The sequence below is a fragment of the Trachemys scripta genome, chromosome 1 (genome assembly GCF_013100865.1).
Source record: "Trachemys scripta elegans isolate TJP31775 chromosome 1, CAS_Tse_1.0, whole genome shotgun sequence".
Classification (NCBI taxonomy): domain Eukaryota; kingdom Metazoa; phylum Chordata; order Testudines; family Emydidae; genus Trachemys; species Trachemys scripta.
The window spans coordinates 63955685-63974169 of record NC_048298.1 but is presented as its reverse complement, the minus strand read 5'-3'; the positions used below and the strand labels follow the sequence as shown (position 1 = coordinate 63974169).

Below are 18485 nucleotides of genomic sequence, written 5' to 3'. Positions count from 1 at the left end.
TTTGGATAAATGTATAATTAAATCATACCAAGAGAGTCCGCCTGGTGATTCACTTCTCAGATTATATTAATAGGGTGTTGGGATTTTAAAAAGATCTAGCAAAATTCATGATAAGTTGCATAACTACAGATATTTTCAGTGAAGAAAAGAAGGGCAACTATATGCTATATATTTCAAAGAATAAGCTGATCATTTGAGATGTTGTCACAGATCCACAGGATTGGCACTATGCCCCCAGTGGGGTGGCTATTTTTAAACAAAATATATATTTTTTGCAAAAATTGTTTGAGAAGAGACTCAAATTACACCCCTTAAAGTCTGAGGAGCTTGCACCCCAAGACTACGAAGGGGGCACTAGCGAACCCCTTCCCATGGAATCATTCCAGCTCCCCCTCCATGCTTACAATTAAAATTGAGAGTTCACTGATTATTACCTGCTAGGCAAGGTGAAGACTGGTAGAGTGCTGAGGAGTTTGCTGGTGAGGATGACAGACTGGTGTGGCAGGGAGCTGACACAGTCTAATCACCAGCAAAGCTCACCCTTGCTGAAGCAGAGAGGCATCACAGTGGCTCACAGCTCTGAATTTCCCCAGCGGCGTGTTTCAGTTGGCTTATTTCAATCTCCTGAAAACTGAAATGCACAGTACAGATCATAAACCAGTCCCTGCAAGGCTCACACAATCCTAATAGAGATATGTCTATATGGGAGGAAAGATGATCCAGTGGTTTAGGTGCCAGGCTTACCTGGGACTCAGAAGTCCTGGTTTCCCTCCACTGCCACAGACTTCCTGTGTGAGCTTGGCCAAGTTTGTCTTTCTGTGTCTCAGTTTCTCATCTGTACAATGAGAATAATAGTTCTTCCTGCCTACTCACAGGGTTGTTAGCATGAATTCTATTACTGGTTGTGAGAAACTCAGGCCAGGTCTACACTACCCCCCTAATTCGAACTAAGGTACGCAACTTCAGCTACGTGAATAACGTAGCTGAAGTTCGAAGTACCTTAGTTCGAATTAGTTCGAACTTACCTTGGTCCACACGCGGCAGGCAGGCTCCCCCGTCGACTCCGCGGTACTCCTCTCGGCGAGCTGGAGTACCGCAGTCGACGGCGAGCACTTCCGGGTTCGACTTATCGCGTCCAGACTAGACGCGATTAGTCGAACCCAGAAGTTCGATTTCCAGCTGTCGAACTAGCGGGTAAGTGTAGCCAAGGCCTCAGATACAATAAAAAGAACAGGAGTACTTGTGGCACCTTAGAGACTAACAAATTTATTAGAGCATAAGCTTTCGTGGACTACAGCCCACTTCTTCGGATGCATATAGAATGGAACATATATTTAGGAGATATATATACACACATACAGAGAGCATGAACAGGTGGGAGTTGTCTTACCAACTCTGAGAGGCCAATTAAGTAAGGGAAAAAAAACTTTAGAACAACAGTAACGGGCTACATACATACCAAGATAGAGAGAAAACAGAACAACCTCCATAAGCATCATTGGCTACACACAGAGTCAGGCTTTATAATTCCAGTTCCTAGAAGTCAGTGTGTTCTATTATTTCAATCATTTTGTTACAGCTTTTGCAGCTTCTATGACACAGCCTCCCTCTCAGAGTCAAGTCTCTGCTTCTGTTGTGGAAAGGCCACATCCATTCAGAGTCTTACTTTGTGCATAAGTGCAGCTAGGTAGTCCATTTGTTTCAGACATGATACTATTCAGTTCAGTGAAGACAAGAGGCTGAATATGTAGGCTCACTCTTATTGGCATGGAAAAATGCTTTCTATAAAACTTTACCAATTTAAAAGAGTAAAAAGGTTCATTCTGGACTGATTTGCTGACTTTTACAGTACACAATTATACAAGCATTGAAGCATTTTGTGCCCTTAAAAGAAAATCAAGCCCAGAGAATGATGTGCCCAATTAACCTATCAAATATAACCACAGCTCCTGTAAATTGCATACTCTGCAGGATAGCGAAGTTAAGTAAGGTCACGCAGAGTTGAAACAGCTGGGCTTATTTATCAGTTCAACAGAGTGTGCCTGTCCTCTCGGGGTGGCAAACTCAAGAAATTTTATTATTTGCTGATGTATATAGTCCTTTTTGCAAGCCTCAGGACGCTCTGTAGAATGATACATGTAACCCTTCACCCACCATCAAAACACAGCCAGCTCAAGATTGGACTAGGGACAGCCATTAACAGTATTGGCAACGCTACAGAAGAGTTTAGAGACAGGAAGGGAAGAAAGTCTCTTATCCATCTAAAGCAGCAGAGGAACTTGTCTGCACTCCATAGGGGCATTAGGAACAGCACCCCTTACATACTGAAACCAGCAGGTTTGCAGGCTCTCCAACATAACTGTGTGAAAGAACAGGACTTCTTTTGGCCTAGGGAGTCACATAGTGCTTTAACAGTACTCATTTCTCCATCATCTCATCTGCCAATAGGCAGGCTTTAGGTCACAGTGCTAGCAACTCTGCCTGGAGGTGCTGAGCAATACCTGCCTGGAGGTGCTGAGCTCATCATCCATAGCTCATTCAGTGCGGCAAACGAGCATCACAAAATGGCAATTGAAGCAGTAATTGCGCCCAGGCTTGCTAATAATAGGCTGTGTAGTGCTGCGTGGAGAGGGCCTGTATTGGTTTGTTTCACATTGCAGCCTCCCCACAGTACATTACAAAGGGATGCTGCAAAAGTTATAGCAATCCAGACAGACACTACAAAACGGGTGTATCTAGAGATCCAGGCAAGACCATTCACCTTTCTTACATTTTAGCCAACTAAACAGCAATGTAGTTCTCCTTCATTAAAGGTAAAACTCCCAAGACTGTCAGCTAGTGACCTCAAATATTTTGTATTAATGGGTAAGCCTCCAAGGTTTGATTCCTGAATCAAGTGTGGGAAAGTCATGGTGCCATTCAACTTGAGGGAAATCACCTTTAGCAACAATTTAAAGACCCTAATGTTTCTGCACAAACCAATTTAAAAATGCATTTGAAGGCTGCAGGATGTGAGAGATTCAAAGCCCGCACCCAAACATCTACACAGCTGTTTCTAAGGCCTGGTGTACACTAAAGGGTTAGGTCAAATTTAGCCATGTTAGGTCGATTTAAAAATGAATGCGTCCAAACAACCAATCCCATTCCTTCGGCCTAAAGGGCTCTTAAAATTGACTTCTGTACTCCTTCCCCATGAGGGGAGTAGCGCTAAAATCGACTTTGCTGGGTCGAATTTGGGGTAGTGCGGACGCAAATCAATGGTATTGGCATCTGGGAGCTATCCCAGAGTGCTCCATTGTGACCACTCTGGACAGGACTTTCAACTCCGATGCACTAGCCAGGTACACAGAAAAAGTTGTGGGAACTTTTGAATTTCATTTCCTGTTTGGTCAGCAGCACAGGTGATCATGCAGTCCCCCCAGAATCGTAGAGCGTAGAATGTTTCTACGCTCCCCCATCATCTCTGTCACTGAAGTTATCACAGATTAGAAGGCGGGGGAAAAAACGCACTCGTGATGACATGATTTCAGAGCTCATGCAGTCCTCCTGCATTGATAGGGCACAGCTTAATGCATGGAGGCATTCAGTGGCAGAGGCCAGGAAAGAATTAAGTGAGCACGAACAGCAGAGGCAGGACGTGATGCTGAGGCTAATGGGGGAGCAAACGGACACGATCAAGTGTCTGTTGGAGCTGCAGGAAAGCCAACAAGAGCACAGACCCCCACTGCATCCACTGTATAACCACCTATCCTCCTCTCCATGTTCCATAGCCTCCTCACCCAGACGCTCTAGAATGCGGGGAGAAGGGGAGGCTCCGGGCACCCAGCCACTCCCCTCCAGAGGATAGCCCAAGCCACAGAAGGCTATCATTCAAACAGTTTGATTTTTAATGTGGCTACAATAAGCAAGGTGGCCTTGTCCTTCCCTCCTCCCCCACCCCACCTGGGCTATCTTATCCGTTATCTCTCTCTTTTTTTTAATTAATAAAGAAAGAATGCATGGTTTCAAAACAATAGTTACTTTATTTTGGAGGGGGGAGGGTGGTTGGCTTACAGGGAATTAAAATCAACAAAGGGGGCAGGTTTGCATCAAGGAGAAACACACACGACTGTCACACCGAAGCCTGGCCAGTCATGAAACTGGTTTTCAAAGCCTCTCTGATGCACAGCGTGCCTTGCTATGCTCTTCTAATCACCCTGGTGTCTGGCTGCTCAAAATCGGATGCCAGGTGATTTGCCTCAACCTCCCACCCCACCATAAACGTCTCCCCCTTACTCTCACAGATATTATGGAGCACACAGCAGCAACAACAACAGAATGTTGGTTGTGCTGAGGTCTGACCAACAGCGCCAGCGAGCTTTTAAACGTCTAAAGGCACATTCTACCATCTTTCTGCACTTGCTCAGCCTATAGCTGAATTGCTCCTTACTACTGTCCAGGCTTCATGAACAGATCCCCTGAGCTCGTCGCTGGGGAACAGGAGCAGGGGAAGTGATGGAGCCATACACCATGCCCTGGAGGTTGCTAGGAGCCGGGCATGGAAGACGTTCCCAGAATCCCCGGCCTAGCTATATGTCCGACAAGGACTGTTACCAGTCCTACTGCACTGTCTGCTGCCCGCAGCACCCAGGAGGACCAGTACGGAACCCCCTAGCTCATTGCTGGGGAGCAGAGTTGCAGTGGAAGCAGTGGATGATGACGGTTAGTAGTCCTACTGCACCGTCTGCTGCGAAGGCAAGGAGCTGCTGCTGTGCCAGTTGCTGCAAGTGCTTCTGTGTTGAATGCTTGGAGGCGTGGGTAGGACAAGGTATCTCGGCCAAGGCAAAGAGCAAGAGCCCTGGAGCTGTTACATGTGTCAACCACAGAAGTGCTATGGGGTGTTACAGCGCTGACTGGACTGGACTGTACGCCTGCAAGACTTCTTCACCAGCAACAAAGGACAGGAATATGATGCCCTAGAATCTAAAAAGGCCTGCACATTTCCCAGAGTCACTACCCTTGATAACAGAACATCAAGGATTGAATTGGCTACTGGGATCACAGCAGTCCCCACAGTAGACTTGCCCACAACAGCAGCGGTGACGGTGAGCTGAGCGGGCTCCATGCTTGCTGTGGTATGGCGTCTGCACGGGTAACCCAGGAAAAAAGGTGCGAAACGATGGTCTGACGTTGCTTTCATGGAGGGAGGGGCGACTGACAACATGTACCCAAAACCACCTGCGACAATGTTTTTGCCCCATCAGGCACTGTGAGCTTAACCCAGAATTCCAATGGGTGGCGGAGACTGTGGGAACTGTGGGATAGCTACCCACAGTGCACCTCTCTGTAAGTCGGTAGCCATGGTAGTGAGGACGTACTCCGCCGACTTAATGCGCTTAGTGTGGACATACGCAATCGACTGTATAAAATTGATTTCTAAAAATTGACTTCTATAAAATTGACCCAATTTCATAGTGTAGACATACCCTAAGTGTCTTAGCGCAAGCTCCACAAGCCTGAGTCTGAACACCTGGACTCTAAGACTCGCTGCCTTTAAAGCATAATGTAGATGTACCTACAGCGGCCAAAAGCTCATGACTGGCTCTTCTTTAAAGCCTATCCTCCCTAATTTATCATCAATACATAATATTCATGCCTGTGTTTTTCTACCTATCTGTTCTTAGGAAGAATTCAGAAGTGTGCTTAGAGGGATGTGAACATTTCCATCTTAAACACACACACACACCATTCACATTCATTGTTAATAGGGCGCATGGTGGGAGCACGTGCAGGATGACAGACAGCTCATGTCCTGATGGCTTTTGGCAAAGCTGCGTTATTTCACAGAGGACACTCCATCTGTCACTATATTCAGAAACAGAAACTGACCTCAGTAGCACTAAGGAAGCCCCAGCAGATTAACATTTAATGATGCTTTCAGCTTCAGCCCTTATAATTTTTCATCTTCCAGATGACAGACACGGAGGAGGAAGGAAGCAGTGTACTATGTACAGTATGTGGGTCTGAGCCATCTAGTTTGATGCAATTGACTTTCAAATGCTTTTTGCTAATCCTGTGGGCTGGAACAATTCTATCTATGCATTTAACCTGGACTGACAATCAATCATTCTTTGCACATGTATACATGCAGCTTCTGTTCTGACCTATAGAACAAGCTGATCTAAACCAATTCAAATAATTAAAGCCAAGGGGAAATGACTCTTGAAACCTACACAGACAGAAGCAGCACAGTACTGAAGTGCTTAAAGGTGCAAACTGTATTAAAAAAATGATCCCTGTCTTCTATACAGAGGAATTCAGGGAGATCTGCAAAGCCCAAATGTTTTGTTGCGTTGGTGAGCACATCCAATTATTTTTTCATAAATACAAAAAAAAGGACACATTAAAATGACCTAATAGGTGGTTGAACTAGGGGTACTGGATGTGCTGCTGCACCCCTGACTTGAAGTGATTTCCATCATATACAGGGTTTACAGCTTGGTTCAATGGCTCTCAGCACCCCCCACTGTACAAATTGTTCCAGCGCCTCTGACTGACATTATGCTATAAACTGGCAAAAGCCTCTGCCCAAAAATTCTGAGTTAGATCTGCTCCTTTGCCTTAAGCTGCCACAGTGCACTTATATTATTTACTGAGTGTTACAGGTGTTGTTGGTGCTGTGTAATACGCAGGGCCGCCCAGAGGATTCAGGGGGTCTGGGGCAAAGCAATTTCGGGGGCCCCTTCCATAACAAAAAGTTGCAATACTATATTCTCGTGGGGTCCCCTGCGGGGCCTGGGGCAAATTGCCCCACTTGCCCCCCTCCCCCCGGGCAGCCCTGGTAATACGTACATATGGGCACACCTAGCTCAGAGGAATTTCGGCCCAGATCCTCAAAGATATTTAAGCATATTAACTCCCATGAAATTGAAATCAATGGGAGTTAGGCACCTAAGATTCTGCAACTGCATCTTAAGGGAGGACCCTATTGTCACATTGGAGCCTCAGAGGAGTCAAAAGGCCTCCACACAGGCACCCGGAGCCAACTCGCACAGGTGCAGTTGTAGGATTAGGCTCTACGACAAAAAAATAAAAAAAAATCAGGTGCAAACCCACTTGAAGACCCAGGGGAAGCCCTCCGTTAGCTTAGCCTTTAATGGCTTAATATTGATGTAGGTTAGCAGGGGCCTCAGGGATGTAATGGGTTTTAAGAGGAATTTACACGGAGAATGGAGTAGGCTGGCTCCCTGGGAAATGGTGGCCTGAAAGAAGGCACGGATAAAAGTGAGCTAAGGGGTTAAAAGGAGCTATCAATGAGGGTGATGAAGGATGTGATGAGACAAGAGCAGAAATACAGACAGGGGCACAGCTGTACAGTCTCGAAGAGGACAAAATTCCTGAACTTGGTTTGGGAGGAGACGAGGAGCGAGAGGAGTGATTCAAAAGGGTGTGAACACACGTCAAATGGATTCCGCAGGAACTATAACACAGAACATGGTTTGAATTGCCGTGCTCTTGATGGACTACAGAGAAACAAGCTGGGAATTAGGATGGCCGCAGGGGGTTCTGCATTGCATGCAGTTCTGGGCAATTTTATATACCATGGGCCAGATTCTGATCCCGAATACAGTGGGTATGCTGATGCACACACAAATCATCTGAGATGTGACATGACCATTTAAAGTAATGGATGCATAGCTCTAAAGCTCACTTCCACTGAAAGTCTGAGCGAAAACAGTGCAGCACAAATTAAAACTTGATATCTAGTAACATTTTTTTTTTAAATGAAAGGGGTACTCGTGCTCCTGTGGGATCCATACAGTCGACACTCACCAGCCAGTGAGATGGTTACCATAACAACCCAGCTAATGCAGGCTTCTGTGCCTAAAGAAATTAAATCTTTCAAAAATGATTATGGATACTGCTACAGCTGAAACAGAACTGGGAAAAGGAAGCCAGAAGTGACTACTCTGGGCCCAAGACTTTCTGAAATGGGAGAAAGAATGGGGATTTTGGAAGATAACATGGGTGGAATAACTAAGATGCAGCAAATCCCAGACCATTCTAGAAAATGAGTCACATGCCCTAAAGCGGTGTTTCTCAATGACCAGTCTGTGGACCAGCACAAGTCCCTGAGATCTCCCTGACACAATTTAGGAAGGCAGCAGGCTGGTCCCTGGTATCAAAAAGTTTGAGAAGCACTGACTACGGAACACACTGCAGCAACCTAGGGTGCTGGCTCTGGAAGGAGGTAGCCACAAAGTAGTTCCGTCTCCAGAAGACTATTTCCAAATTGCCAGAGCAGGCATTTGAAAAACATTCAGTTCTAATCAGGGTATCCTCTGGCTTGAAGTAGTTTCCATTCTATACAGGGTTTACAGTTTGGTTCAATGGCTCTGAGCACCCCCACTATAAAAATTGTTCCAGCACCCTTGATCGGAATAGCAGAAGCCAAATAAAGATGCCTGATCCAAGGAACTAACCCTCTTGAAGAGCCAAGTGAGGATGCAACCTCAGTTCTGCTCCTCTCCAGCACTGTGGCTGTGGTCAGCTGTTAGGGAAAACAGGCTCTCTGAATTCAGGCCAAATAGTAATAAAAGGCTTCTGTTCCACTACCACATTGACTGACCCCGAGTAGACTCCCCAGCCTGTTCCAGGACTATAGCAAGGGAAGTTGGTCAGGATTTCCATTATACAACCTATTATTTTAAATCAGCAGCTTGTACTTTGAATGAAAATGCCAATTCTTAGGAAATTTGGGCAAAGAAATCTAAGGCCAGTAAAACAAGCTATTTGGGAACCGGGGGGTGGGGGGGGGGGGGAAGAAGGAGAGATTACATTTGTAAAAGGTAGTTTAAGCTATGTGAGAGCATTAAAATGGTTGTGTCTACACTGAATCCATACCAAATGTACTTATTTCATACTATACTTCCTTGTTGACGTTTTTAAACTCACTGCCAATCTGGTCACACATTACCCAGTGACCAGCTGACATCTTCTGGCATCTATTAAAGACTCATCTTTTGGTCAGCCAGTAGTACAATTTGTGTCTATATGTTTAGAGTGTAAACTCATCCAGGCTGGGACCATGACTCCCTGAATGTCTTGTATGGAGTCAAGCAGACGGCTAGTGATTTGAGTGCTATTAATGAAAGGCTTTTGGAACTCCCTGTTGCTTGATTTGAGAGGCAGCAGCAACATTTATCTGTGTGTTTAAGCATAAAGTACGTACCTACTGTGTGGATGCCTTATATATCCTGTTCTTAAGAAGCACCAGTGTTTTGGTAGCTTGATTTTAGTGCCCTTTAGTTGTAGTCCATTACTGCCAGTGTGTGAGAGTAGACTGGGATATTTATAAATCTATCAGTTTAACAAGTAATCCACTCAGAACTCAAAACCACTAATAGCAGCCTTAAAAAATTATCAAGAAACAAATCCTTAATATGGTCATGATTTGCTGTCTGTCTGACTGTGTGTGGGCATGCGTGTGAGAGACGGATGGCAGAAAGAGAGGGCTGCTAACCAACTGAGGTGTTTAGCAGTGGAAATACAGTGGTTCTTTAAATTGCTCGATAACCACTGTTCATAATGATTTTTACTGCGTTTATTCTAAATGTGTGTTTACATAGTAGACAGCTGCGTCCCAGATTAATGAGTGCCTTGAGTTAAGACCAAAATGTTCAAACCTGGGGTCTAAAGTTAGGCACCTAAATTCACGCTTAGGCTACTAAATAGCAGGGGGGATTAATTTCTATTAGGGCTAAGCACTGGCAGCTATCACTGCCTTTGCTGGTAGCCCCACGACTCATTCTCACACACACTTACCACTTAAGATAAAAGTGTGCAGCTTTTTAAATTTAAACCATCCATCCTGGCTGCATATCTGCATAGCACAGACTAAACCTGCCCCAAATATCCAGTCTGAGAAGGGCCTCGGTCTTGTGTAAAAGCTGGGATAGACCAATCAGGGCTACCTTTCCTTTGGTTGTTCCAAAATCCTGGTTTCAAGCAGAGTGTGTCTATTCCTGGTAATTTGAACAATAAGAGGAGAAAGGACTGAGCAAACCATCTGCTGGGAATGTCTTAGACAGTTTTTGAAAATACATTTTTCCACAATAGACTGGAAGCAGCTTTACAGGAGACCATAAAAAGCACAACAAACTACATTAGTGCTGCCAATCAGCAGGTGGGACAAAACTACATGACAATACAGGGTGAACTGCAGGGTTTTGCTGCATCTTCCCAAGCTGCAATCCCCATTTTGGATTCTTTCCTCTAAGAAGCAAGCCTCCCTTCACCCTGTTGGAAGCTAGAAGAGTTTGGCTTTAGTCACATCATGTTTCCAGTGCAGCCAGGGCCGGCTCTAGGATTTTTGCCTCCCAAAGCAAAAACAATTTTGGCTGCCCCCACTCCCCGTTCTTTAATTACCCCACCCCCGGCCCCGCCTCAACTGCCGCCCCTAAAAATGTGCCGCCCCAAGCACCAGCTTGTTTTGCTGGTGCCTAGAGCCGGCCCTGAGTGCAGCTAGCTGCGTACGTGCCATTTAATGGAGCTAGTCCAAGATGAAGATCATAATCAGTGTAAGAGACTTGGCTGTTTCTATAATGTGAGTTTTTGTGGTATGTCTGTACTGCTGCTTCATACGCACAGAACACTGTGTTTAACAAGAATGAGGTCTTCACAGAAGGAGAAACATACCCTGAAATTCAGCCTCAAAAACCTTACATCCCATATGAAACTCAGTTCTGATCTCTCGTACGATTTTGCTGTGTACCTTGAAGCAGCAGCTCCTGTACAGAGTAGCTGATCTATTTTTAAGTTACGCAAATAAATACATAGTTTAATAAGGACACAACAAAATAAACACAATATAGATTAGGTTTTCAGATCACAATTGTGCTACGGTCTTTCAGAGAAACTTACTGTATTCCAATGATAATAGCACAGCTCACATAAAAAAAGCAATGCACACTGTGTGCATAGGGAAGTCCATAGATCCAAATGCATGATGCTTGAGAGAAACACGAGAAGTATGTAAGAAACAATGTTTATAGCAAATAGCCATAGAACACTTCACAGCAGAACAGAGTAGCAATGATTGTAAATCGCCATGACTCCCACAACCAGAGTGAGAAACCAGAGGCCTGATGTGCAAATGTGGGAGGGAATGTTACTCACCTCTGGGCACTAGACAGAGCTGCTCTCCTATCCAATCCTATCTACTCTTTCATGTGAGTAACTTCAGTTCTCTTGCTTTGGTTTACTCTTTCTGCCCCATGTGCACTCCACACTTGAGTAGAGGGGCCAGAACTGAGTACAAGTCAGACAGCTGCTTGGTTCCCTCACTGGACTCATGCACATCATCTTCCTTTACATGTGAGGGCAAAAGATTCAGATGCATGAATGAAGCAGAGAGAATTATTATGCCACGTGAACATTCCTCTGCCACTTCTGTGCTCACAGACTAATGCGCACCACCTCTTTCTTCCAGGCCATGCAAGGTGATTATGCACTGATAGATACAGTATTCCAGTTCCACCTATATGATGGAAAAATAAGGCGACAAATATTTGTAAGCTAAGAAGTGGTTGATCCCCAGTGGACTGTTTTCTCACATTTTTAAGTGTTGAGTTCAAAGTTTAATCTGGCAATGATGTTCAATGGGAATCTTGTCTGAATCAGGAGGGAAGACCCTATAAAATATAATTAAGCATTGACTTATGACAATTTTGTTTAGGTTATGCAGATGATGCCCAGTAGTTCTCAGTTTCAGGGGAACATGTGTGAATGTTGGGACCTAAAATCTGCTTTCAGTTCTGTGAGGGCAGTTTGCCAAAAACCACTTTTGAATCAGTAACACAGAGTGGTCTTGCTGGCTGGATCAATGTGTTTAAAGTTGAGAAATTTCAAGAGCGTTTTTGAAGATGTCTCTTTTGAAGGAGTCAAGAGAGATGGCTAGGTGGTTTATTTGAAAGTCAAGTAAAAAATGTTAGCACCCAAGTATTATTATGGGATGTCATTGTGGTTTGAAATCCAGATCTGATCATACTAAATAGGACTAGTTTAGCCCTCTACTAAAGTGCCTACTGTAGCCTTTGAATGCTCACTGTAAGTACATCTTGTCACCCTGCCTCAGTGGGTCACAGCTGAGAATGCCAAATTCAGGACAGACTGCTGAGAAACGGGGAAGATTCATCTCAAACTGATGGTTATTCTATCATTAGATTATACCAAGCCAGGAACAAAAGAACTTATGTCTCACCACACTGGTTAACAAGAAGTCAGAGATGCAGTCTTCTTAGGCTTTCCAGTCCTTGGCTCACCACCCACCCACTGGACTTTACAATAAGTGATTACTGAAAACCAATTTCATCAGCTATAAAGTCCTTCTAATCCCAAAGGATCAGCCACTTAGCCAGGTTGATATAAAACTCAGCTCTTACCCAATAATCATGCTGATGCCAATCCTTTAGTAAGTAAAAACTAAAGGTTTAATAATATAAAAAAAGGAAGAAAAGATGAGAGTTATTGAATGGTTAAGGAATCATATACATACAAGTGGTTGCAAAGTCCTTATGTCGGGTTTATAGCAGTGATGGAATAAACTGCTATCTTGCAAAAGTCTCTCTGGAATCACCCAAACAGATTGGGGGTCATCAGTCCTTATTTAGATCTTCCTTGTTAGAAATCCAGTCCAGAGACATGAAGCAGGAAATGAAGACGCCTCACATGCCTTTTTACATCCTCTGCCCTGTGGATGGAAGTTTGCTGTCCCACAGCCCCTGTTTTTGGAAAGTTACTGGCCCAAGATGGAGTCCAGGGTCACATGAGCATATCACATGTCCTTACATGGCTTGTGACTCACAGGGAGTGACCATTGGCCCCTCCCTGTCTGAAGCATCGTCAGGAAGAGCCATCTGGATGGGATGAGTTTCTTGAATGGCCTATTGTGAGAGCTGAGTGTCCTTAATGGGAGAGGCCATCAACACATAGCTGTCTAGCCTTGATGTAACTTCTGTCTGGGGGATGTCACCCAGGAATACAACACATGTGTAAGATACAAGTACATAGCTAATATTCATAATTTCAGATACAAAGATGCATATAAACAGGATAATCGTACTTAGCAAATCATAACTTTTCCATTGGCACCTTACATGATACACTTTGTATAAGAGTTGTGGAAATGGTGTAACAGTGGTAGCAACAGTGATCACCTTTGTTATACACAGCATCACACATCTTCAGGTATGTTTTGTCCCTGCAAATAATTAAACCTTCTACTTCTGTGTGCCCCCTGGTTTACCATTCTCCTTTCCATTTCCACCATGTTTAGCACACACTTGGTACCACTGCAAAGGAGTGAAGAACTGCAGGGGGTACGTTTTCCCTGTCTCACTACCATTCAGTCGTGGTTGCATGGGCCACCCAACCCTGGTATTGTCCAATGCATTCCTGGTCTGGAGGAAATGGTACCATGGAGAGGACTCAGGACATGGTGCAGTTGGAGCAGGAGCCTGAACTCTTGCGGCCATTAGTGCAAGCAGCCTCTCAAACAGGTCTTGCTGCTGTGCTCTATCTTCCTCCCTCAAGCAATGTTCCTGTGCCAGAAACTGCATGGCAAGTCTCTTCTCAGGCACTGCCGTGTTCTCCTCATGATCCACAGCTTGCCTGGGTATTTCCATTTGTCGTGAATCCTTTTCCCTTTGATATTAGACTAGCTTATTGGTCCTGTCCAGGATGTCAACGCTAAGGTAATTGAGGAAACGCTTCCTCTTCGGACCGCTCTCACAGTTTGAAAAACCAGGCTCCTACTGGACTGAGACTGAACTGCAAAGGTGGAAGGTCCCGAAAGCAGACATCACAATGGATTATTGCCTCAGTACTTCAAAAAAGGTTCAGAACATCCTCAGAGAAAAAGTGCCTTTGGAATGTCAAGACTCAAAAATGCTGTGTACTCAGAAAAGGAAGGCAATATCAAATTCTTACTCTAAACACCCCAGCACATCTTTGTAAGAAGGTGTGCGTATCTGGTAAAAATTTAACGTGAAATGCTTAACTGATTTTTCACTTCCCGGTTTCCATTTTGAATTCCACATTGTGGTGTGGGGGATGATGCCACGGGGCTGGCATGCAGTCTTCTCTATTACCAAATACACACTGCTACCCAGGGCTTATAATAAAAACTGCATTGACTCAAACTGGAAATCAGTCCTATTTGTACATTAACAACAACAGAGCCAGAAGATTACCAGGCTCCGGGGCTACTTCTGCCTCTTCTATTTCTGCTGCCTGTTCTGTGACGAGCTGCTCCTCCTGGGGGTCATCAAACAGTTCTTCCAGGTTTGGATCCAGGACATGCTGCAGCTGCTCCATTGGAAAAACCTCCTTGTGGACTGGTATGAGCATCAGAGTCACCTTGCTAGCCTGATCCACTGTTTGCTGGCTCCCCTCCAGTGCTATATTGGATTTGAGGGTCAGAAACTCACCATCCCGGCTTACCAGGCTATCATGAACTGCTGTGGGATCCGTGTTTGGCAGTATCGAGCACCTGGTCACAGTCCTCATAGAAGAGGCAGGATGATGGTGAGTTCTCAGAGGTGCTGTTCTCATCCCTGACTTTCCAGCACTCTCTCAAGTTGCTTAACTTGCTCTCTGCACTGGTCTAGTCAATCTTCAACACTGTCAACATGTTCACTTCTTCTTGGTACACATGGTCATTTCTGGGACTCTGCTTGAAGTTGAATGTCATACTCATCTCACACCAGAGATTTACCAGTATCTGGCTGTGGTTCAGTGGCTAGGTAGCAGCACACTTGTCAAAGGACTTCTTCCTGTCAGTGGCCATAGCTAATTCAGGAGACAGTTATCTCTGTCTGAAGCTTAGTGGTCAGAATCAAATGGAAGAGTTAAATGCTGAGTAGCTGTACTTGAACCAGAGAAGTTGCTTCCATTTCCTGGGAGTCAATAGGCTACTTTTGGGATGGAAAGGTTAGGAACACTGGTCCATGGGATTATGGGATAGTGTAGGTGGTCTCTAAGGATATGAATCTTGAGGACCCAGTTCCACGTTCTGTCCACACTGCAAAATGACAACATTTGGACCCAAGTCTCAGAGGGATTTAGGCTTGGACTTATCCTCCACCAGATCTTGGGACCCAAGTGCTTACATGGACGGAAGAGGTGGGGGTGGGGATGGGGTTGGGCTTCAGCCTGAGACTGTTTCTTTACATTTTAATGCAAGTTCAATGTCCAAGAAGGTGTCAGTGACAGCCTCATCTTGTTTACAAGTAATCAGCCAAAAGACATGGTTATTTAACTATAAACATTTCGTCCCCTTTCTAGAATCTCAGCTTGTCACACTCAGAAGCTGTGAAGACCCATTATCACAATTCTTTTAACTTAAACTATCTACTTTGTACTAGTCAGTTTCCAACTTTTGCTTACTTTATAAATAATCAACAAGAGTTGGACTTTTGTTACATTGGACAACTTAGAACACGGGTCTCTGCACAACAGACATTCCTTTGAACCTGCATCAAGTCCTAAAATGAGAGTTGCTAGATAAATGTGCCATTGGTGCAGCTGGTTGAAACGTACAGAATTTTCAACTAAATTTGTCAAAATTTCAATTTGTACAAAATACACCATGAAAATGTTTCACAAAAATGTTGGGGGGGTTTCCACTAGCATTAGCCAGAGGTTTTGTTTTGATGAAGTTAAATTGGGGAAAAACCATGTTCTCCCACTGCAGTGCTACAGGTCAGTTAGAACAATATATCTACTAAGAGCAATATCAATGAAAAGCAGATAGGCCTACTTAGCTACAGTTTCGTTAAAAATGCATGTGTATTGTCATGTGTTTGATGGTGAGCATGTGTAATTTTTAAGAGACAACCATCAATGTAGAACATTCTTTTCTGAAGCCTAAAAGTAGAAACTGGCTTTGTCCAGATTCTGCATCCTTTTGGATCCAGACTTCCATATCAAGCCCATTTCCAGGCTATTATAGACTATGTCATCTATATTGCATATTCCCAGGCAAAAAACTAGATTAAGATGGAGGCAAGGTTGAGAGTTTCTACTAGTCACTGGGGGTAAAAAATTACAGGGAGATTTCAATTATCCCCAAACCTCTATAAACCCAGGAAGTTCAGAGTTAAGGATTATATTAAAGAAATACAAACTTAAGGCACCCAGACAACCTTAACTCTGCCCTATAGTGGTGTCAAGCAGTAGCCATACAATTATGATTAAGACATTTTAGTGTTTGTGGTCAAATATTAAAGTAAACTGATTTTTAGAGGCAAAATTTTCTTCATAGCTTTTCCCCTCATGGCTAAACATCTGAATATATATTAGCATTGTTATGTTTATTTAGAAACCAGAGAAATTTCCCAAACAACAAACAATAGATTTAATTTAGGATTAAGATTGATGAGATGTACATGTGAGCAATCTCCCAAAATCTAGAATATCACCATTATATTTCTTTTTCTCCCCCTCCTCAATACAAATAATTTCCTTACACCCACTTACTGACAGCATCCACTACTCATAATCCATGTACTTTCTCTATCTCAACAGCAAATATAAAACTTAAGTGACAGTCGCCTTAAAATTATCTTTAAAAATTTTTTTTCCTAAACATAGAAGAATGTAGATATCACCAAGTACACGTGTCCATCTTACAAAACTATGCACAGCATCCCATTATCATTTCCCTGTTCTCTCACTCTTCCAGCACACGGACACATGTCCTTACATATTGAAACAAAGTGGGAATTCTCCAAAACCTTTTAATGAATGATATGCATGAAAGTGACTGACTTGACTAGGGATTGTTACCCATTTGGTACAGAAGGGTTAAATGGGTGGTATGAACAGGTCATCAATGACTAGCTAAACCTGACCCATATCAGTGGAAGAAAGAGAATGGTAACTCCAGGGACTAAACAATTAATATCTGATAACGGAAAACTCTGGCAGACAGAACATATGAACTCAGCAGGGGACCAGCAGCTGGCCTTGGAGATACACAGCAAGTCTAATCTGGGACTGACAAAGGGACAGAGAGAAAGGAATCCAAGATGGTTCCTAGAGCAGCATGGCTCAAGAAAGCCCAGGCTTTAGCCAGTATGGACTATGTCTTAACCTTTGCTTCTCTAGGCTAACCTAAAGACTTCCCAATGCTGTATTCCAGTTGACTAATAAACCCTACTCTGTTTTGAAAAGGCTGCCTGGTGTCACTTCAAATACTTGCTGACGTGCATTGATCTCTGACGAGGGCAAAAAGTCTCTGAATGCCGAGTTTTTCTCAGTTGGATTCGCTGGCCAGAGCTCATGATGTGAGCCTAGCGGCTCAGTCTCAGCAGCATTGTGGCGGTGTGGCCTGCCACTGTAAAAGAGGGGAAACTCTTGGGGGCTGGGGGTGGGGGGTTGGCCCACTGAAGTGGTTTCTCCAAGATACTGTTTAAAAATTGGGCCATAGCACAGATCTTGTGGAGCCGTGACACACTCCAAAAAATATCCAAGGATATATTCTTCTGCACAGATCAAAACGAAAGATCATATCTGAAACATACACTTCATTCTAGCATCAACATCACTGGTGTTAAAGTTGCACATTTGTTGCGGAGTGTGATGTTAGCAGGGGTGTGTTGCCCCACATGACGCAGAGAAATAATTACATGCACTGTGGAATGAGATTTCCTAAACTTGTCGCTATTACGTCAATGAGATTTTGTACTTGTACAACCTCCACTATAACAAAGTTTTTGTTTGGTAGAAATCATATATACTATAAAGAAGGAGACAGACAATAATGGAAGGTAGATGCTTGTAGGACAAAAACAAGTCTCAGCTGCAATTGATATTTTTATTATGTCAAAGTCTTCTGAACAGTCTGAAGTATATTAGAATGCCACTATTTTCCCCCTATCTACTGTATTTTATGGCGTTGCTAAGAGCAGTGGAACCCTTTAATATCTACACATCAAGTTCTCCATTGATTTTCAGAAATCACGTTCTTTTACAAGTAAAGACTTGACATGCAGAGCCGGGACTACCGTCAAATAATTTATTTTTGCCCACTCGTCTCTAAAAGTTAATGGTTAAACAAAAACTGGTAAACATTCAGCACATCTCATTTCATTTGCAAACTTTTACTAAGACAATAGTCTTTTCAGTACCAGAAGTATTATCTTTTTTCCCCCCAATAAACAGAATGATCAGCAATATTTTAGTTACACTGTCGATAAAAGTAGAAGTAGTAATCAGTAAAAAATATCCCAGCATAATTTGGATCTGTTGAACAGTCTGCAAGATCCTGCAGGAGAAAAATAAAAGAGATTAATGTAGAAACTAATCACAGCTAAAATGTCATTTTTCTTTTGGTCTATTTCCTATTTGAAAAAGGCTTACCGGTGCAGCTACGCGGAAATGGTATGCGCTGTCATACCACCAAGTTACAGGGAGAATCCAAATATGCTGACATCCCTAGATAA

General features: G+C 43.7%; 1 protein-coding gene across 2 annotated transcripts in view; it reads right to left on the bottom strand.

The window, feature by feature from the left end:
- Positions 1-17535: 17535 nt before the first annotated feature.
- The window catches only part of MYRFL (myelin regulatory factor like), a 59027-nt gene continuing 58077 nt past the window's right edge, over positions 17536-18485 (bottom strand). For both annotated transcript variants that reach the window (XM_034771346.1, XM_034771357.1), the window contains exons 24-25: positions 18403-18477; positions 17536-18307 (exon numbers count right to left, since the gene is read on the bottom strand). In XM_034771346.1, coding sequence (XP_034627237.1) covers positions 18221-18307; positions 18403-18477 — 162 coding nt within the window. In that variant the 3' untranslated portion in view covers positions 17536-18220. The remainder of the gene's footprint in view (positions 18308-18402; positions 18478-18485) is intronic.